Source organism: Bufo gargarizans, chromosome 1 (assembly GCF_014858855.1).
Source record: "Bufo gargarizans isolate SCDJY-AF-19 chromosome 1, ASM1485885v1, whole genome shotgun sequence".
NCBI lineage: Eukaryota > Metazoa > Chordata > Amphibia > Anura > Bufonidae > Bufo > Bufo gargarizans.
The window spans coordinates 388,539,239-388,559,968 of NC_058080.1; the positions used below are offsets into that span (position 1 = coordinate 388,539,239).

At 42.1% G+C, this 20,730-nt stretch overlaps 1 protein-coding gene across 1 annotated transcript in view; it reads left to right on the forward strand.

Moving 5' to 3' along the window:
- Positions 1-20,730, forward strand: part of TRABD2A (TraB domain containing 2A) — a 98,162-nt gene that overhangs the window by 10,475 nt on the left and 66,957 nt on the right. Inside the window, exon 2 of the mRNA XM_044285649.1 lies at positions 11,309-11,869. Coding sequence (XP_044141584.1) covers positions 11,309-11,869 — 561 coding nt within the window. The remainder of the gene's footprint in view (positions 1-11,308; positions 11,870-20,730) is intronic.

Below are 20,730 nucleotides of genomic sequence, written 5' to 3' on the forward strand. Positions count from 1 at the left end.
CCAAAGTGATACAGGCTGACAATAGTTTATGCATTAGTTTTTCCAATCAGGATTAAAAAGGTTAAAAATATAAATGTGCAGAAAAAAAATTCCGTTATGATTCACCATACTTCAATCTAGCCGTATCAACGAGATATTCAACCCACCAACAATCTGACAGTGGATCCTGATGCTCATCCTCTTGAACTCCTGAGAAGCATAGCCACTGCAGATACCCTCACTGCACAACCCGCAGGGCTGACCTAGAATGACAAGTTACCACTTATACATAGTCCTTAGGGCCCTTTTACATGGGTTGAGGATTGAGGCAATTATCGTCCTCAATAATTGGCCTGTGTAAAGGTGCAGCCTATCACCCAATAAGTGAACGCTCATTAGTTGGGTAATCACGTTGCATTTTTCATGTAGCACATAAAATCATGGTTTCTCAGCAGCAAATGCCTGTTTACACTGGATGATCTGCTGATAACAAAGAATGCAACTGCACGGGGATGAATGATCACAGTAACGATCATTCATTCCCACACAGTAGTGATGATTGCTGCATGTGCATTGATTGGGAATTAACCTCCTAATTTCCGATCTCTGAAACTCTATCTGCCATTGTAAAAAGGCCATAAAAAAGGGTGGAATCTTTATCAGCATATAAACAAGTGAAAAATATTGCATTGCAAAAATCATACAGAAAGGAACACATTATATATCTTCCTAGCAGCAGCTGGTCTAAGCTCCAAGATTGTAATAAGATATCAGGTAGAATTTTAGATCAATTGTGTTTCATCCTGGAGAACTTACCACATTTCTCCCCACCCGCCGCCACCTTTGAGACACTCTGCTTAGCGTGGTGTAGCACTTACATATTATTTACATCCGGTGTAAGTGGGTAAGGGTGAGATTAGACTGTGCCACGGTCACCAAATGACCACACAGTTTTACGGCAAAATCATGCAGGTGCCGTGGCTTACCATGGGTAGCCAGCCAAACCATCTGGTCTCACCCCAGGTATACTTCATAGACTAAGACACCATTACATGAAACACAAATGTTTTTTTAAATAAATCAGTGTTGATATGTGAAAACTAGCAAACTGCAAGTAATTGTTTTCTAACCATTACGTGTCTGTAATAATTTTGGTGGGAATTTTTAAAGAGGCTACACCAGTTTTTGTAGTGTAAAGAAAGAAACAAATATTAGCTTTCTTTACACAATGCTCGCTACTTTTCTTAAAACTTGGTATGGCGCAGTAGAGGCCAAGCTGGAGAGTCATGGTCTCCCATGGCCCAGCAAATTAATTAGAATTTGTGCCAGAAACATTATAGCTCAAGGCTGTGCCAACTATAATTAGATTTTCTGGAGCCAGAGATATGTCCTGTGTCTTTGTGGCATCAATATCATATTTTGGAGGCCTAACACCCGGCACCCAACTAATCAGAATTACCTTCAGCCTGAGAACAGAGCCAGAAGCAGAGCTCTGTTCTCAGTGGCCATGCCAAGTTACTGAGGCGCAACTCCAGTCAATAGTTGAAAGGTTGCAGTAACCTGGAAAGGTCACTACACTGAGAACGGAGCTGGGCCTCCACCACCAGCAGCTGCCGCAACCAGCTGCTTGGTGGAGATGATGAGTGGCGGACTCCAACAATCTGAAAACTGATGCTCTATCCTAAAATAGGTCATCAATATTGTTAACCCTGATGCCCTATCCTAAAATTAGGTCATCAATATTGTTAATTTTAATCATTTTGGTTCATCTCATTCCAGTGCCAGGTAGATCACTGATGTATGAATTGGCAGCCTTGAAAAGTTCCTTCATTGTATCACTTTAAGATAAATTTGGAGATATATTGTGTGAGATTAGAAAACAAGATACTCCTGTCTAATGAGGTGTTTGACACCAAACATTTACAGAATGCAGCCAGAGAGGCAGTAATGCGGAAAGCTAGGTGTTAATCCCATCGGGCGTTGTGATGGCTGCCTATAGGCGTTGTCTCTCATTATTATCTTTTACCTTTATAGGACACTAAGATAACTCTGAAACAATGTAATGGAATATTATGTGAACAGTTCAGAGGATGTGGCTAAATGGTCAGGCTTAAATGGCTAAAAAGTGTTTGAAATTAAAAACATGGATGGCAAGAACTGAAAAGAAAGAAATAATGGCTCAGTATTTGGCACTGTCCCTAGAAACTGGGGGGAAGAGGCAAGAGACTGATATGAAAGGGGACAATCTCTGTACACCGATCATCCATAACAATAAAACCACTTACAGGGGAAGGGCATGACATTGAAAATGTCCTTACAATTACAACAGCCAAGGGGTGGAATATTGGTGTTGATCTAGAAGCAAAATCTGAGGAACTATGATCAGGTCTAAGTAGTAATGGCTTGATGACTGGTTCGTAGCATCTCCAATATGACTTCAGTTTTCAGGTTTTGTAAGTTGTTACCAGTATATAGTGTTTATATCCACTAAATGTGGTCCAAGGAAGTACAAACGGTGACCCAGAGACTGTGCCAAGGGCTCCCAAAACACACTGATGTGTGTGGGGAGCAAATGCTAGCCCGTCCCACAGAAGAACTAATGTGGCACAAATTGCTGAAGAAGTTAACTTTGGCTGTGAAACATGTCAGGACTCACAGTGCATCACAAGCTTGTTATGTATTGGACTGTATGGCCGCCTAGTACACAATTTGTGGCACGTGGTTTTAATGTTATGACTGATATATTTTGGCGCAATATAAACAATTTGAAATAAATAATGAAAATACAATATAAGATGGAAAATTCAGATCTGGCAAAGGTTGGATTTGCAGATGTAGATAAAGGTCCCTCTAAACTGGACGATGCAGCAGACGATTGTCAAGAAGGAAGCGTTCCTTCCCAGCAATCGGTTATTTGTCGGTGGAGGAGACCTCTGCATTTACATGCAGCAATCTTCTCCATAGTATGGGGAGGAGCAATCGCTAATACCATTGCTCTTCCCCATACAGACTCGGTTACCCGATGAAAGAGTGTTTGGCTGAACGCTCATTAGTGATTATCTGGCGGATTCTCAACCCATGTAAAGGGCCCTTAAGACCTTTTTTAGTGAGTTCTTCATGCATGCTTACAGCCAACCATCACATGTCTTCTAAGAATAAGTACCTTCTAGAAAACAGTTGTTAGGGCACATTCACATAGTAGTTGTATTTTCAGCTATACAAATGTAACCTAGACCTCCATTTCCCACAAAGTATCTAGTGATGGAGGACATGAAAAGGAGACATTTAAATACTCCTGTGTGATGGGTGGAATGTAAATGTCCCCTTAGTATATTATAGTAATGTATTGATGTAGTAAATGCTAGTGCATTTGTACTTATTTTCTACTTTATATGCTCCTTGTACCTTATTCAAACACCATTACTACTATCCTCAGCGGAGAACAGATGGGAACAATGTCATATATACCTTGTAGCAATGTAGTTCTATAACTGAGACATTGAATTTAGAAAGAAATAAAGAAGAATCCCTGTTACAGTAGCGTTGCAGCTGACTTTTCATATGAATGGTATTAGGTCCACTCCTTGCATGTGTACTATAGCTCTGTAAAGCGTGTGAAGGAAGTGCTAGCTTCTTATTCTGTATTGCTTAATTGGTTTGTTTGCATGCCAATGGCCCACTGCTGTGCTTAGGAACTGTGCTTAATCCAAAATGTCTACTAAATTTCCTTTACTAAATCAGAATCCAGGTTTCTCGTACACAACTGGTTTCAGAAAATTGCTTTTGCAGTGCTGCATTGCCTGCTTAGAGTATAGAATTAGTCTGATATTAGGCCTCGTTCACACTTCAGTGTTTGGTCAGTGATTTCCATCAGTGATTTGTGAGCCAAAACCAGAAGAGAAGCCTCCACAGACATAACGTATAAGGGAAAGATCTGCTCCTGTTCTGCCTGTTCAGTGTTTAGAGCCGGACCTGGTTTTGGCTCACGAATCACTGATGAAAATCACTGACCAAAAACACTGACGTGAGAATGAGGCTTTATACTGATCCTTGGAAAGTGAAATGATTCTGGACAAAATTTTCTTAGGCAGATATGTTTTATATAATACTAAGTGCAGACAAAAACAGGTTAGCAATCATTCAGAAACCAGTTTTCATTGGCCCAGTGCAGGTTAGACTATAGAAGCAATGATCGGTTGCGTTTTCCGACACCTCACTATTTTCTGTATTATTTTTATACATTAAGCCTTGTAGCCCTGTCAAGGCAAATTTGCATGGGGCAATTATTGGGAATGAACATTAGTACGAACGCTTGTTCCCAATAATCGCCACTGATCACCTGACGAACAAACGAAATGCTCGTTCATTGGGGTGAAATGATCGTTTTTTGTGGACACCTAAATCATCGTTTCTAGACAGCAGGTTTTTCGGTGTAAACAGTGATCTACTGCCTAGAAACAATTCATCTTTTTGAGGCCGAGCAATGGCAGTATTCATCACTCATCTCCATTCAGTGGAGAAGATTGCTGCATGTAAATGTATCTCTTCACCGTCACTGATGAGCAGTTATTTATTGGGAATAAACGGCCCCATTCCCGATCATTGCCTGCTCGGTCAGCAAATGTAAATGTGCCTTTAAATTCGTTGGGGAGATTTGTTAGAAGTGACCTTTCACTCCAGGATAGGTGGCTATGGTTCACGCTACTAAGGCTGGATTCACACGTCCATGGAACACGGTCCGTGTGATACCGGCCTGGATTTCTTCTGAGTGCAGGAGCGCACGGCGTCATTGGTTGTATCACTGTACTGCGGCGGCAGCAGGAAGCGCACGGCGTCATAGCAACCAATGACGCCGTGCGCTCCTGCACTCAGAAGAAATCCAGGCAGCCGCAGTACAGTGATACACTGGTATGATATATACCAGTACACCACCGTACTGCGGCGGCAGCAGGAAGTGTACGGCGTCATAGCAACCAATGACGCCGTGCGCTCCTTCACTCAGAAGAAATCCAGGCCGGTATCACACGACCGTGTTCCACAGACGTGTGCATTCGGCCTAAACGTCAGATGAATAGTGGCATAAGGCCTCATTCACACATCAGTGTTTGGTCAGTGATTTCAGTCAGTGATTGTGAGTCAAAACCAGGTGCGGCTCTAAACTCAGGACAGGTGCAGACCTTTCCATTATACCTTATGTCTGTGGAGGCTCTAATCCTGGTTTTGTCTCACAGTAACTGATGGAAATCACTGATCAAAACACTGACGTGTGAATGAGGCTTAAATCTTAGAAAAAAACTGCATCCCTGATTTTGCAGGCCTCCGAGAATATTCCTGCCTGTTATAGACCAAAACACTTCAGGGTCTTTCATACAGACTTGTCAGTTTAAGGGCTCATGCACACGACCGTATGTACTTTGCAGTCTGCAAAACACGGATCTGCAAAAAAACTGATGGCATCCATGTGACGTCCGTGTTACATCCGTTTTTTGTGTGGATCCATTGTAACAAAGCCTGTCCTTGTCCACAAAACGGAGAAGAATAGGACATTTTCTATTTTTTGGCGGAACGGACTTGCAGACATACGGATACAGATTGCACACAGAGTAATTTCAATTTTTTTAAGGCCCCCATTGAAATAAATGGTTCTGCATACGGACTGCATAAAAAACGGAACAGACACAGACGAAAAATAGATTTGTGTGCATAAGCCCTAACACAGATACTAGGTGCTGGGTCCCAATGTAAAATCTATACCAGGGCTCCCACCTGCCATTTATAATAATGGGATGTCGGAGGAGCATTTGAGCCCCCTCAGGCACCAGGGCCCACATCCAACCTTTTTTTAAATAAGTGTGCCTCAAACACAAACTTTAATTTTTATTTTTTATCCTTTTATTTCAGCAAGCATAGCCTGAGCCTTTTCTAGTTTATATGCCTTGATGTGCTCATGAGATGCTGTTGATATAAAACAATGTGTCTTTGTTGATGTGCATCCATGGTGATGTATAACTATCAAAACCCTCTGGATTTCATATGTCATTTTTAAATCTTTTTCATTGCTTGCTACCTGAATTACCTGTACATGTGGATAAACATCTGCTAGGTTACAACATTTGGATGCAATTATCCATGAGTGTTCACAGCTAATCCCAGCAGCTATTGTTGTAGAGATTGCATATTTTCCTAAAATTACTTTCCGCTTCAGCTTTAAAACCTGTTTTTGCTTACTTTTCTGGTTGAATCTTAAAGGGGTTGTGCACTTAGATAATAACGAGCTTAGTAGAAATCCGAAGTCAAATCTGTGCAAGTGACACAGCAGATCCACATCCGCTCCGTTGTAATGTACAAGGGACACCACCAGTGCTTAAAGTGGAGTCTAGCAGAGTTTCATTCGGGTTTCTAAAGTTTTGACGGAAAAAATAGCCTCCAAAGCGAATGTGAACACAGCCTAATACAGCGAGTGCCTAACAATACAATAATCTCTAGCTTGTACACAAAAATCACTTAGAAGGAATGACTTCCGCCATCCAGGATGGATACAGGTTAAAGGGGTTATGCAACTCTGGATGGGAGGGGGGGCTTGCCAAAGTATGCTTCCCTTTGCAGTTCTGTAGAGCGTAACACCCACCCACCCCCAATCCCAAAGTTGAACAACCCGGGATGCTGCAAGTCGTTCTCTCTCAGTGGTTGTTGTGTACAAGCTAGGGATTATTGTACTGTTATTAGGCTGTCATTTGCATTGACTATTTTTTTCCATGAAAGCAATAGAAACCAAATGGAACCAGGACAGACTTCACTGTAAACACTGGTGGTATCCCTTGTACATCATAATGGAGCGGATGTGGATCTGCTGTGTCACTTGAACAGATTTGATTGGGGCTACTCCTAAGGGCTCATGCACACAACCGCATGTATTTTGCAGTCCGCAAAAAACGGATCCGCAAAAAATACAGATGACGTCCGTGTGCATTCCGTATTTTGCGCAATCGAACAGCTGGCCCTTAATAGAACAGTACTATCCTTGTCTGTAATGCGGACAATAATAGGACATGTTCTATTTTTAACAGAAATACGGACATACGGAAACGGAATGCACACGGAGAACCTTCCGTGTTTTTTTGCGGACCCATTGAGATGAATGGTTCTGCATACGGTCCGGAAAAAAAAAACGGAACGGACGCTGATTTTTTTTTTTTTTGGGGTGCATGAGCCCTAAAGGTGTTATCTAAGTGGCCCCCCAGGTCTTCACCTTTTAACCCCTGTACAGGGATCTGGACTCCGCTACAGGGGTACTACCATGCGTCTACCTTTTGGAGTAGTCTCAGTTCGACAGGGTTCAAGAAACACCGGTTTCTTTGTAAAGAGACTTTGTAAAGAGAAATGTATAAAACAAAAACTCTAATCCTACTTTAGTCTCACTGGCTGGTATCTGGAGCAGCAGATCCTTGGTTCAGCATTGACCCCTTAGTGAGCTTCCTTTTTATTCTAATTTCTTTTATATGGATATCTTTGTAGACTGGGTAGGACAAGCATCCAACCTGCTCCATTCTCCTCTTCCACTGTTCATCACAGGAAACCCTTTTGGGATGAGTTCACTCTGAGAAACCACTTTCTCTCTTCATCCGTCTGGATGAACTCTTTCATATATATCGTGTATAAAATTGCTTTTTATCTACAATGAATCCTGTATCTCCACAGCCTTGTAGACAAAGGGCAAATTGTCATCACAATTCACAACATGTGGGAAAATGGTATGTGTAAATCTGAAATACTTAGCTCCTTCCTATATGCATCGGCTTCATCAGTTCATCAGTCCCAAGTCTCCATTGATTTAGAAGCTCCACAACGTCGGACACAAGTAGTCATCATTAGGAGAATCACAGAGCAGCTTCCACTCACACTGTATCCTCGGCTTCCTCTGCAATGATCCTTGATCAAACTAGAGGTCGAAATCACACAATAAGTATAAAATCAAGCACTTTGACACAGCGTTAACGGCTGTACGGTAAAATGCTTTGCAAAATGGAGAAAAGTTGTGCAACAAAAAAGATTTGTGCAACTTCCTGTGAAACGACTATTTTAGAGCTGTGATTTGACTGTAAAATAACAACCAAATTTCAGAAAAGTCACAGGTAAGTCGCACGTGACTTACATGTGGTCTATAATAGCAAAGTCTAGTGTAACTTGTACCATGTAATGAAAAAGCAGTGTTGTATTTTCTGCAAACGTCACACCGTTTTCATGACACATGTCGCCATGTTACCCCAGCCTAAATCTCTGGAGACTTGGAACTGCTGAAGACTATGCACTTTGGAAGGAGGTAAGTGTTGCAGATTTGCACATGCAATTTTAGCTCATGCTGGGAATTGTAGTGACTGGTAGTACTTTCTCTGCCCTTTGTCTACAAGAGTTTTGAGATATAGGATTTACTGTTTGCTGCATCTTCTTGTGGCTTTTTCCAAACCGTTTTTTCTTCCTGTATTGTTGCTCCCTGTTTGGTAGTTCAGTGCATTTTCACTTTTACATTTGGCATTGGTTTATATCGGTCTGGTTGGCCTTTATAATAAGTGTGATAAGGATAATCTGTCTGGACGGACTTTTTGATAAACCATGTACAGGTCCTTCTAAAAAAATTAGCATATTGTGATAAAGTTCATTATTTTCTGTAATGTACTGATAAACATTAGACTTTCATATATTTTAGATTCATTACACACCAACTGAAGTAGTTCAAGCCTTTTATTGTTTTAATATTGATGATTTTGGCATACAGCTCATAAAAACCCAAATTTCCTATCTAAAAAAATTTGCATATTTCATCCAACCAATAAAAGAAAAGTGTTTTTAATACAAAAAAAGTCAACCTTCAAATAATTACGTTCAGTTATGCACTCAATACTTGGTCGGGAATCCTTTTGCAGAAATGACTGCTTCAATGCAGCGTGGCATGGAGGCAATCAGCCTGTGGCACTGCTGAGGTGTTATGGAGGCCCAGGATGCTTCGATAGCGGCCTTAAGCTCATCCAGAGTGTTGGGTCTTGCGTCTCTCAACTTTCTCTTCCCAATATCCCACAGATTCTCTATGGGGTTCAGGTCAGGAGAGTTGGCAGGCCAATTGAGCACAGTAATACCATGGTCAGTAAACCATTTACCAGTGGTTTTGGCACTGTGAGCAGGTGCCAGGTTGTGCTGAAAAATGAAATCTTCATCTCCATAAAGCTTTTCAGCAGATGGAAGCATGAAGTGCTCCAAAATCTCCTGATAGCTAGCTGCATTGACCCTGCCCTTGATAAAACACAGTGGACCAACACCAGCAGCTGACATGGCACCCCAGACCATCACTGACTGTGGGTACTTGACACTGGACTTCAGGTATTTTGGCATTTCCCTCTCCCCAGTCTTCCTCCAGACTCTGGCACCTTGATTTCCGAATGACATGCAAAATTTGCTTTCATCCGAAAAAAGTACTTTGGACCACTGAGCAACAGTCCAGTGCTGCTTCTCTGTAGCCCAGGTCAGGCGCTTCTGCCGCTGTTTCTGGTTCAAAAGTGGCTTGACCTGGGGAATGCGGCACCTGTAGCCCATTTCCTGCACACGCCTGTACACGGTGGCTCTGGATGTTTCTACTCCAGACTCAGTCCACTGCTTCCGCAGGTCCCCCAAGGTCTGGAATCGGTCCTTCTCCACAATCTTCCTCAGGGTCCGGTCACCTCTTCTCGTTGTGCAGCGTTTTCTGCCACACTTTTTCCTTCCCACAGACTTCCCACTGAGGTGCCTTGATACAGCACTCTGGGAACAGCCTATTCGTTCAGAAATTTCTTTCTGTGTCTTACCCTCTTGCTTGAGGGTGTCAATGATGGCCTTCTGGACAGCAGTCAGGTCGGCAGTCTTACCCATGATTGCGGTTTTGAGTAATGAACCAGGCTGGGAGTTTTTAAAAGCCTCAGGAATTTTTTGCAGGTGTTTAGAGTTAATTAGTTGATTCAGATGATTAGGTTAATAGCTTGTTTAGAGAACATTTTCATGATATGCTAATTTTTTGAGATAGGAATTTGGGGTTTTCATGAGCTGTATGCCAAAATCATCAATATTAAAACAATAAAAGGCTTGAACTACTTCAGTTAGTGTGTAATGAATCTAAAATATATGAAAGTCTAATGTTTATCAGTACATTACAGAAAATAATGAACTTTATCACAATATGCTAATTTTTTTAGAAGGACCTGTATATCACTGCTTTATATCTATCTCTATGGAATTTGTTAGTAGGCTTGAGCGAATCGAGCCTCAGATCATAGATCCGAAATCAATTTGTTAAAAAAAAAATTAGCTGTTAATGCTGTTTTGTAGAGCATTAAAACGTATGGGCTCCGTGTAGCCAAACTTCGTCTCGGCCGAGATCGATGAGTGACTACAGTGTCTGTGTATTTTAAGAAAATTTTAAAACAGGAATCCCAAGAGGGCTTTGGTATTGGCTGGTACCTCGGTACCAAAGCCCACTTCGGAATCCTATTTTTAAATGTTTTTAAATATGAAGATAGGAATACTGTAGTCATTGTGCACCTTCGGCCAAGATGAAGTTTGGCTAAACGGAGCCCATACATTTTAATGCTGGATGGAAACAGCATTAACAGCAAAGTTTTTAACTTTGGATCTATGATCTGTAGTTCAATTCGTTCAAACCTACTTATAACATTTTCTCTCTTCCTTCTCCCTTAATTCTTTCCTTCATCTGCCCTACCCTACCCTTTTTTTCTAATTTTGTTATTCTGTTCACTTAAGTGTTCACTTCAGGATAGATCATCAATATGTGATCGGGGGGGGGTTTGACTCCTGGCACCCCAAGGTGTTTGAAGAGGCCGCAACTCACCAGTGTGCACTGCAGCCTCCTCACAGCTTACCGAGCACAGCACCATACATTGTATAGCAACTTGATGTTGCAGCCCAAGTCCATTCACTTGAATGGGAAAGAGCTGTGCCTAGCCCATGAGATTGATGGACATGACATCTCTGGCTAGGAAGAGGTCGCAGCATGCACAGGAGCGCCTCTGCCTCTTCAAACAGCTGATCGATAGGGGTATATTTGTGATCCGATATTGATGGCCTATCCTGAGGTTAGGCCATCAGTATACAAATCCCAACCAACCCCTTTAATGATAAAAAAAATTTTTTAAATAATGCTTTTGTATGATGTGTGATATGCAATTTTGAGTATGGTCCATGATAACAAAAAAAAATATGGCTGCTTTCTTGCTGTGAATATGATGATTTGAAGGGGAAAGCAAAGGCTATAACTAAGGTTTTGTAATGTTGTTTTTTTATTTTTCAGCAAAGTCAGTTGAACTCCTTTCTCTGGACCATCAAACGAGACCCTCCAGCATACTTATTTGGCACCATTCATGTTCCATACACAAGGGTGTGGGATTTTATCCCAGAAAACTCTAAGAAAGCTTTCCAGCAGAGCAATATTGTATACTTTGAGTTGGATTTGACAGATCCCTACACAATCTCTGCGCTGACCAGTTGCCAGATGCTGCCTCAGGGTGAGAATCTACAAAGTGTTCTTCCTAGGGATATTTATCGCAGACTCAAACGCCATTTGGAATATGTTAAACTCATGATGCCCTCATGGATGACTCCAGATCAAAGAGGGAAAGGTCTTTATGCTGATTATTTATTCAATGCCATTGCTGGAAACTGGGAACGAAAGAGACCAGTATGGGTAATGCTCATGGTGAATTCCCTGACAGAGGTTGACATTAAATCAAGGGGAGTCCCAGTACTGGATCTGTATCTTGCTCAGGAAGCAGAGCGTCTTAAAAAAATAACTGGCGCAGTCGAGAAAGTAGAAGAACAATGTCACCCGCTTAATGGGTTGAGTTTGTCACAGGTAAGACTTGTCAAATATTTAATAGATATAAAATGTTAGCTACATCCTGGAAGTCTCCTTGACATTAAAACTGAGAGACATGAACTTTTCTCTGACAATTAATATACACTGCATATTCTTTATTTTTTCCACAGCCATGGCTCAAAATGGTTGTTGACCGGGCTGGAAAACCTAGAGCTTATGCTGTGAGCTCAGCCTAATGATAGGTGGTCTCACCTCTGGGAGACCTCATGATCAGCTGTTATTGGCAAGGGCTGCAAAATGTGTCCTTCCCTGTAATGCCGCTGTTGGCTCATTCTAAAAGCCCATATAACAAGTCATAATTACCCTTCAAAGCATACCTCAACTCTTACTATCATTTGTCTGTATAAATTGACATGTTTTGGGTAACTGGAATTCGACTTGTGCCTTGTGCATGGCATTGTGGTGGGTTCACACCATATTTTAGCTCTCCGCTGGGTTTTCCATCAGGCAGGGGTATATGCTTGAATGTCTGAATACCTGAAAATGGTGTCCAAATTGTTCCATTCACTTTCATGAGGCAAACGGAGTCCTTAGGAAAAATCTTTGCACTCTACACTCTATTACAGCGAGGGCAAACCGTTTAGAGACCGAGTGCCCAAACTGCAATCCAAAACCCACTTATTTATTGCAAAGTGCCAACACGGCAATTTACCCTGAATACTACAGTCCAATATAGTATATCTTCCATGTAGTTTATCATTTAGCTATAATAGCCTTGGTACATTCAGTGCCCTGCCTGTGCTGTTCATAGTGCGCCCTGCGCTGATGAATGCCAAGAAAAGTCTAAGGCATATTGGTACACCATAGACTTTTTCCAGGGGCAGGCGCCCACAGAGAGGGCTCGGAGTGCCGCCTCTGGCACCCGTGCCATAGGTTCGCCACCTCAGTCTTTCAAAAATTCACAAAATTTCTTCTTGTCTATCTATATACTGTCCATATATGACTGCTTGCAAATATCTACTGGTTCTCCTTGGAAATTGACTTATGGTGTTCAAACATCTGACTCTTTTTGACCTGTTTCCAATAGTCTCCTTCTTTTCTTGGCAGATAGAATAGTCTGATAAACTATTAACCTGAATTGGTTCAATAAAGCTTATTAGTTTTGATGTGAAAATGCATTAACAATTCTAAGATTGTTGAGTGGAAACATTTGCTTGTACAAAAAACGTGAAATACGTGGATGATTTGGTGTATGGCATTAGTCTACAGCAGTTGTGTTTTGTTTGCCGATCTTAGTTTTGGGAAAATAGCAAGTGTGACAATGACTATTTCTTTTAGTTCCATGTGCACTTCACATTTTCTCACTTCCATCAACAGAAATGACTATTTTTGTTCACAATACAGACAAAAATAGGACATGTTCTATAATCTGTGGAATGAAGATGCGGACATCACACAGAAGACATCAGTGTGCTATCTCGTTTTTTTTTGAGGACCCATAGAAATGAATGGTTCCGAGTGCAATCTTCAAAAAATTCAGATCAGACATGGATGCAGAATACAGTCATGTGCATGAGGCCTAAAGAATGATTACCAGTCTTAATAGCATGTATTTACAGGTCCTGAATATGAAATAGATTTTCATTAACATAAGAGACAACATTGGTGTTCATATAAAGACCAGTTTCATATGGCTTTAATATAGCCACAATATTCAGACCTCCTGCAGCTTTACTGGATCAGCATATGGCTTTAGTAGAACCATGGAAGGTCTGGGCAAGGTATTGACAATGAGGCCGTTATAGGGAGCTGCATTAAGACTGACTAAAAGTAAGCCTATATATACAGTATATAATGAATCTTCTATATTTTCAACAAAATCCAGACACATAACTGTGTCATATTTCATATTTTCTCCCTTATAGAATAACATAGTTTATCACAGTATTCTATCTGCCAAGAAAAGAAGGAAACTATTGGAAACAGGTCAAAAAGAGTCAGATGTTTGAACACCATAAGTCCATTTCCAAGGACAAGCAGTAGATATTTGCAAGCAGTCATATATAGACAGTATATGGATAGACAAGAAGACATTTTGTGAAATTTTTGACAGCCTGAGGTATGCTCTTAATGTGTTTAAGTATCAGTAATAGGGTGATCTATAATGAGCATGTGTTGGCACATCAGTAGTAACCTAATGTAGCCTTATCGCATAACTCATAAAATTATAATCCTTTATATTTTGAGTAAAAGTTAATAAATCCCATTAACAATGTGTAAGGGCTGTACAGTGTATAAGATCAAAAATTATTTCTATGCACAATATAACACAATGCTTATAGGTCAAACCAGGAACAAAGTTCGGCTTTTTTCACCCAGGGCAAAAAGTTAGTTAAGTTCCCCTACCCCCACAAAGTAATACATACCAACACTTGTATACTGACGGGCACATGTCGATTTGGACTTCAGAAGTCCAATGGTCAGCCTACCAAGACACTGCAGCCACATGCTGGCCTCTTATTAATAGCAATAACTGGGGGAGCTTCTCCACTGGGTTGCAGGGGGAAAGTAGAGGTGTTTGCTAACATTTGCAGCTATTATTTTTTTCTCACAAGCTGGATAATCCATTTAAACTTGCTCAGACCATATGGTTTTGTACCCATCAGTGGCTAATTAAACATACCCATTACTTATAGACATAACAAAATAATCTGTCAATTTGTGCAGAAGACTGAACATCTCCGAGTATTGGAAAATGATATCTACAAAAGAGCAGCTAGTAATCACTGCCTTCTCACCTTCTACCCCTGAAAGTTATCAATGACGTGAAATCAGCAGAAGGTATCTTGTGAAAGGTGACAGCTGTAAAAATATTTGACTCTAAAGAGCCATCAATGAAACAGATAGGTGTCTACCGAGAGGAGGAGAGGGGTTGAAGAGGTAACAATAACATAGAACAGAAGGTGGATGATTGAGAAGACAATGGTTACATGCTATCTACGAAAAAGGTTTCATTTACAGCTCCATCAATGTTGAGGAGATGTTACAATAGATCTTCAGCGTTTTGAGTTGTGCGCAAGTGGTTTAGCGCATATTTCGTTTTAGCCTATCGTCTACCAAATTCTCTTTTTAGACTATTCTGTAGGGTATCCAATGGCTAGTTTTGGCTATATCGGTTACTTTAATTTTGTGGTGCACTTTTGGTATTGATAAAGCATGCCATATCACTGGGCATATGTGCACCCTACCCATGATTACAGATTACATTCACAACCTTAGGAGAAATTCATTATTATTTTTTTGTGGAATAAAATGGTCATAAGTTTCTTTGTTAACTAAAGAAGGCCATTCATGATTAATCTGAATTGGTTCAAAAAAGCTTATTAGTTTTGATGTGAAAATGCATTAACAATTATAAGATTGTTGAGTGGAAACATTTGCTTGCACAAAAAACTTGAAATACGTGGATGATTTGGTGTAAGGCATTAGTCTACAGCAGTTGTGTTTTGTTTGCCGATCTTAGTTTTGGGGAAAATAAAAAGTGTGACAATGACCATTTCTTTTAGTTCCATGTGCACTTCGCATTTTCTCACTTCCATCAATAGAAATGACTATTCTTGTCCGCAATACAGACAAAAATAGGACATGTTCTATAATCTGTGGAATGAAGATGCGGACATCACACAGACATCAGTGTGCTATCTCGTTTTTTTTGAGGACCCATAGAAATGAATACAGACGTGGACAAAATTGTTGGTACCCTTTGGTCAATGAAAGAAAAAGTCACAATGGTCACAGAAATAACTTTAATCTGACAAAAGTAATAATAAATTAAAATTCTATAAATGTTAACCAATGAAAGTCAGACATTGTTTTTCAACCATGCTTCAACAGAATTATGTAAAAAAATAAACTCATGAAACAGGCATGGACAAAAATGATGGTACCCCTAGAAAACACAGAACATAATGTGACCAAAGGGACATGTTAATTCAAGGTGTGTCCACTAATTAGCATCACAGGTGTCTACAACCTTGTAATCAGCCATTGGGCCTATATATATGGCTCCAGGTAATCACTGTGTTGTTTGGTGATATGGTGTGTACCACACTCGACATGGACCAGAGGAAGCAAAGGAAAGAGCTGTCTCAAGAGATCAGAAAGAAAATTATAGACAAGCATGTTAAAGGTAAAGGCTATAAGACCATCTCCAAGCAACTAGATGTTCCTGTGAGTACAGTTGCACATATTATTCATAAGTTTAAGATCCATGGGACTGTAGCCAACCTCCCTGGACGTGGCCGCAGGAGGAAAATTGATGACAAATCTAAGAGACGGATAATCCGAATGGTAACAAAAGAGCCTAGAAAGACTTCTAAAGAGATTCAAGGTGAACTTCATGCTCAAGGAACATCAGTGTCAGATCGCACCATCCGTCGTTGTTTGAGCCAAAGTGGACTACATGGGAGACGACCAAGGAGGACACCATTGTTGAAAACGAATCATAAAAAAGCAAGACTGGAATATGCCAAACTACATGTTGACAAGCCACAAAGCTTCTGGGAGAATGTCCTGTGGACAGATGAGACAAAAATCGAAGTTTTTGCCAAGGCACATCAGCTGTATGTTCACAGACGAAAAAATGAAGCATATCAAGAAAAGAACACTGTCCCTACTGTGAAACATGGAGGAGGCTCTGTTATGTTCTGGGGCTGCTTTGCTGCGTCTGGCACAGGGTGTCTTGAATCTGTGCAGGGTACAATGAAATCTCAAGACTATCAAGGAATTCTAGAGAGAAATGTACTAGCCAGTGTCAGAAAGCTTGGTCTCAGTCGCAGGTCATGGGTCTTGCAACAGGACAATGACCCAAAACACACCGCTAAAAACACCCAAGAATGGCTAAGAGGAAAAAATTGGACTATTCTAAAGTGGCCTTCTATGAGCCCTGACCTCAATCCTATTGAGCATCTTTGGAAGGAGCTGAAACATGCAGTCTGGAAAAGGCACCCTTCAAACCGGACACAACTGGAGCAGTTTGCTCATGAGGAGTGGGCCAAAATACCTGCTGAGAGGTGCAGATGTCTCATTGACAGTTACAGGAAGCGTTTGATTGCAGTGATTGCCTCAAAAGGTTGCGCAACAAAATATTAAGTTAGGGGTACCATCATTTTTGTCCATGCCTGTTTCATGAGTTTATTTTTTTACATAATTCTGTTGAAGCATGGTTGAAAAACAATGTCTGACTTTCATTGGTTAACATTTATAGAATTTTAATTTATTATTACTTTTGTCAGATTAAAGTTATTTCTGTGACCATTGTGACTTTTTCTTTCATTGACCAAAGGGTACCAACAATTTTGTCCACGTCTGTAGTTCTGAGTGCAATCTGCAAAAAATGCAGATCAGACATAGATGCAGAATACAGTCATGTGCATGAGGTCCAAAGAATGATTACCAGTATTAATAGCATGTATTTACAGGTCCTGAATATGAAATAGATTTTCATTAACATAAGAGACAACATTGGTGTTCATATAAAGACCAGTTTCATATGGCTGTAACATAGCCACAACATTCAGACCTCCTGCAGCTGTACTGGATCAGCATATGGCTTTAGTAGAACCTTGGAAGGTCTGGGCAAGGTCTTGACAATGAGGCCGTTATAGGGAGCTGCATTAAGACTGCCTAAAAGTAACCCTATAGATACAGTATATAATGTATCTTCTATATTTTCAACAAAACCCAGACACATAACTTTGTGACATACGGTAATATTTAAGCTCAGTTGGCTATTAATATTACTTGAGTTGAAAGGTAATATAGTAGGCATATGTAAGACGATGGGTGGCCATCGTTCATCTGACAGCTATCTGTCTCAGCTCTACCCCGGCCAAAAGTGTGTGTCTATTTAATGGGGAGAGGAAAGAAAGCCATTGCCAGATACTTCTGGCACTGGCCTATCTCCTCGGAAAACAAAAGCATCAGGCTTCACCCAATCATTCTCTCTCTCCATTGGCATCATTTGTCAGTAGAGAGTCGGAAGCTGCCCACACACACTCAGCCGAAGGTGCCATTCTTGGGGTTTGTCCGACAATAAAATAATGTGTATGGGGGTCTTAACACTGAATTATAGGAATTGTCTACAAGAAGCTTTCAATAGCATTATGTACTAGTAGTAGTAGTATCTAAACTCAGGTTCCTCTGGTTACTCCCCAGCTACTCCTTTGCAGTTACTGTACAAATGATAGACCAATTCATCCACAAATGACTAAGGGCTGCATTAGACCTGCAGATGGTTGGCCAGATCAACGCTAACAAGTGTTTGTAGGAACACTCATTAGCAATAATCTGCCTGTGTAGAATTGTCACCAATTTCCAGATAAAAGAGCAAACGCATCTTTTACGCAGGCAAAAACATCATAGTTTGCTGGCAGCAGATCATGCCATCTAATCACTCTCTACTGCCAGCAAATAATGATTTTCTATGGGGAAAAAGGATGGCCTTCGCGATCACTCCACATACTGTGGAGGAGATTCTGCATGTAATAGCAGCGGTCTCCTTCACTGACAAGTAGGCGATTGTCGGGAAGGAACGCTTCATTCCTGACCATCAAAATGCTCATCTGCAGGTGTAATACAGCCCTAAGGATAATTCCTTTGTAACAAGGTCAAATGTGCAGTGCAGAGATGATCCAAGTCATGATCTGATGATGGCACTGGTTGAGTTAGGCCTGTATTACACTGGCCGATAGTTGGCTAGATCTTTGCTAACTAGCGTTCGTAGGAATGCTCGTTAGGCTACTTTCACACTTGCGTTAGGAGCGGATCCGTCTGGTGTCTGCACAGACGGATCCGCTCCTATAATGCAAACGCTTGCATCCGTTCAGAACGGATCCGTTTGCATAACTGTTTATTTCAGATCTGATTTTTCACTTCGGAAAACTCAGATCCGACAGTATATTCTAAACACAGAAGCGTTCCCATGGTGATGGGGACGCTTCATGTTAGAATATACTGAGAACTGTGTACACGACTGCCCCCTGCTGCCTGGCAGATGCTGCCAGGCAGCAGGGGGCAGACCCCCCCCCCTCCTGATTTAACTTATTGGTGGCCAGTGCGGCCCCCCCTCCCTCCCCAGTATTAAATATGACCAGTGCGGCCTCCCCCTCCCTCCCTCCCCAGTATTAAATATGACCAGTGCGGCCCCCTCCCTCTATATTTATTGGTGGCCGGGCCAGTGCGGATTCCAAGTATTGTGAGCAGTGCGGCCTCCCCTCTCCCCCCCCCTAATTAAAATCACCCCCCCCCCCCCCCATCATTGGTGGCAGCGGAGAGTACCGATCGGAGTCCCAGTTTAAATCGCTGGGGCTCCGATCGGTTACCATGGCAACCAAGACGCTATTGCAGTCTTGGCTGCCATGGTTACTTGGCAATAAATACAAGCATTATACTTACCTGAAGAGCTGCGATGTCTGACCGGCCGGGAGCTCCTCCTACTGGTAAGTGAAAGGTCTGTGCGGCGCATTGCCTATAGCACAGACCTGTCACTTACCAGTAGGAGGAGCGCCCGGCCGGTCAGACATCGCAGCTCTTCAGGTAAGTATAATGCTTGTATTTATTGCCAAGTAACCATGGCAGCCAAGACTGCAATAGCGTCTTGGTTGCCATGGTAACCGATCGGAGCCCCAGCGATTTAAACTGGGACTCCGATCGGTACTCTCCGCTGCCACCAATGATGGGGGGGGGGTGATTTTAATTAGGGGGGAAGAGGGGAGGCCGCACTGCTCACAATACTTGGAATCCGCACTGGCCCGGCCACCAATAAATATAGAGGGAGGGGGCCGCACTGGTAATATTTAATACTGGGGAGGGAGGGGGAGGCCGCACTGGTCATATTTAATACTGGGGAGGGAGGGAGGGGGAGGCCGCCGCACTGGTAATATTTAATACTGGGGAGGGAGGGGGAGGCCGCACTGGTCATATTTAATACTGGGGAGGGAGGGAGGGGGAGGCCGCACTGGTCATATTTAATACTGGGGAGGGAGGGAGGGGGAGGCCGCACTGGTCATATTTAATACTGGGGAGGGAGGGAGGGGGAGGCCGCCGCACTGGTAATATTTAATACTGGGGAGGGAGGGGGGCCCGCACTGGCCACCAATAAGTTAATTACAGGAGGAGGGGGGGGTCTGTACACAGTTCTCAGTATATTCTAACATGAAGCGTCCCCATCACCATGGGAACGCCTCTGTGTTAGAATATACTGTCGGATCTGAGGTTTACGATGTAACTCAAATCCGATGGTATATTCTAACATAGAGGCGTTCCCATGGTGATGGGGACGCTTCAAGTTAAAATATACCATCGGATCGGAGAAAACTCCGATCTGATGGGGACTCCTGACTTTGCATTGAAAGTCAATGGGGGACGGATCCGTTTGAAATTGCACCATATTGTGTCAACGTCAAACGGATCCGTCCCCATTGACTTGCATTGTAAGTCTGGACGGATCCGTTTGGCTCCGCACGGCCAGGCGGACACGAAAACGCTGCAAGCAGCGTTCAGGTGTCCGCCTGCTGAGCGGAGCGGAGGCCAAACGGTGCCAAACTGATGCATTCTGAGCGGATCCGCATCCACTCAGAATGCATTGGGGCAGTACGGATCCGTTCGGGGCCGCTTGTGAGAGCCTTCAAACGGAACTCACAAGCGGAGCCCCGAACGCTAGTGTGAAAGTAGCCTTAGCTATGATTTGGCAGTGTAATACTGCCGCTTATTATCCGATGAACTTGCTCGTTCATTGGGCAATCCAGATTTTTAATACTTAAAAATAATCACTTGCTGGCAGATCATGTTCTCTAATCTTCTGGCAGCAAACAATAAGTCAATATGGGGACGAGCAA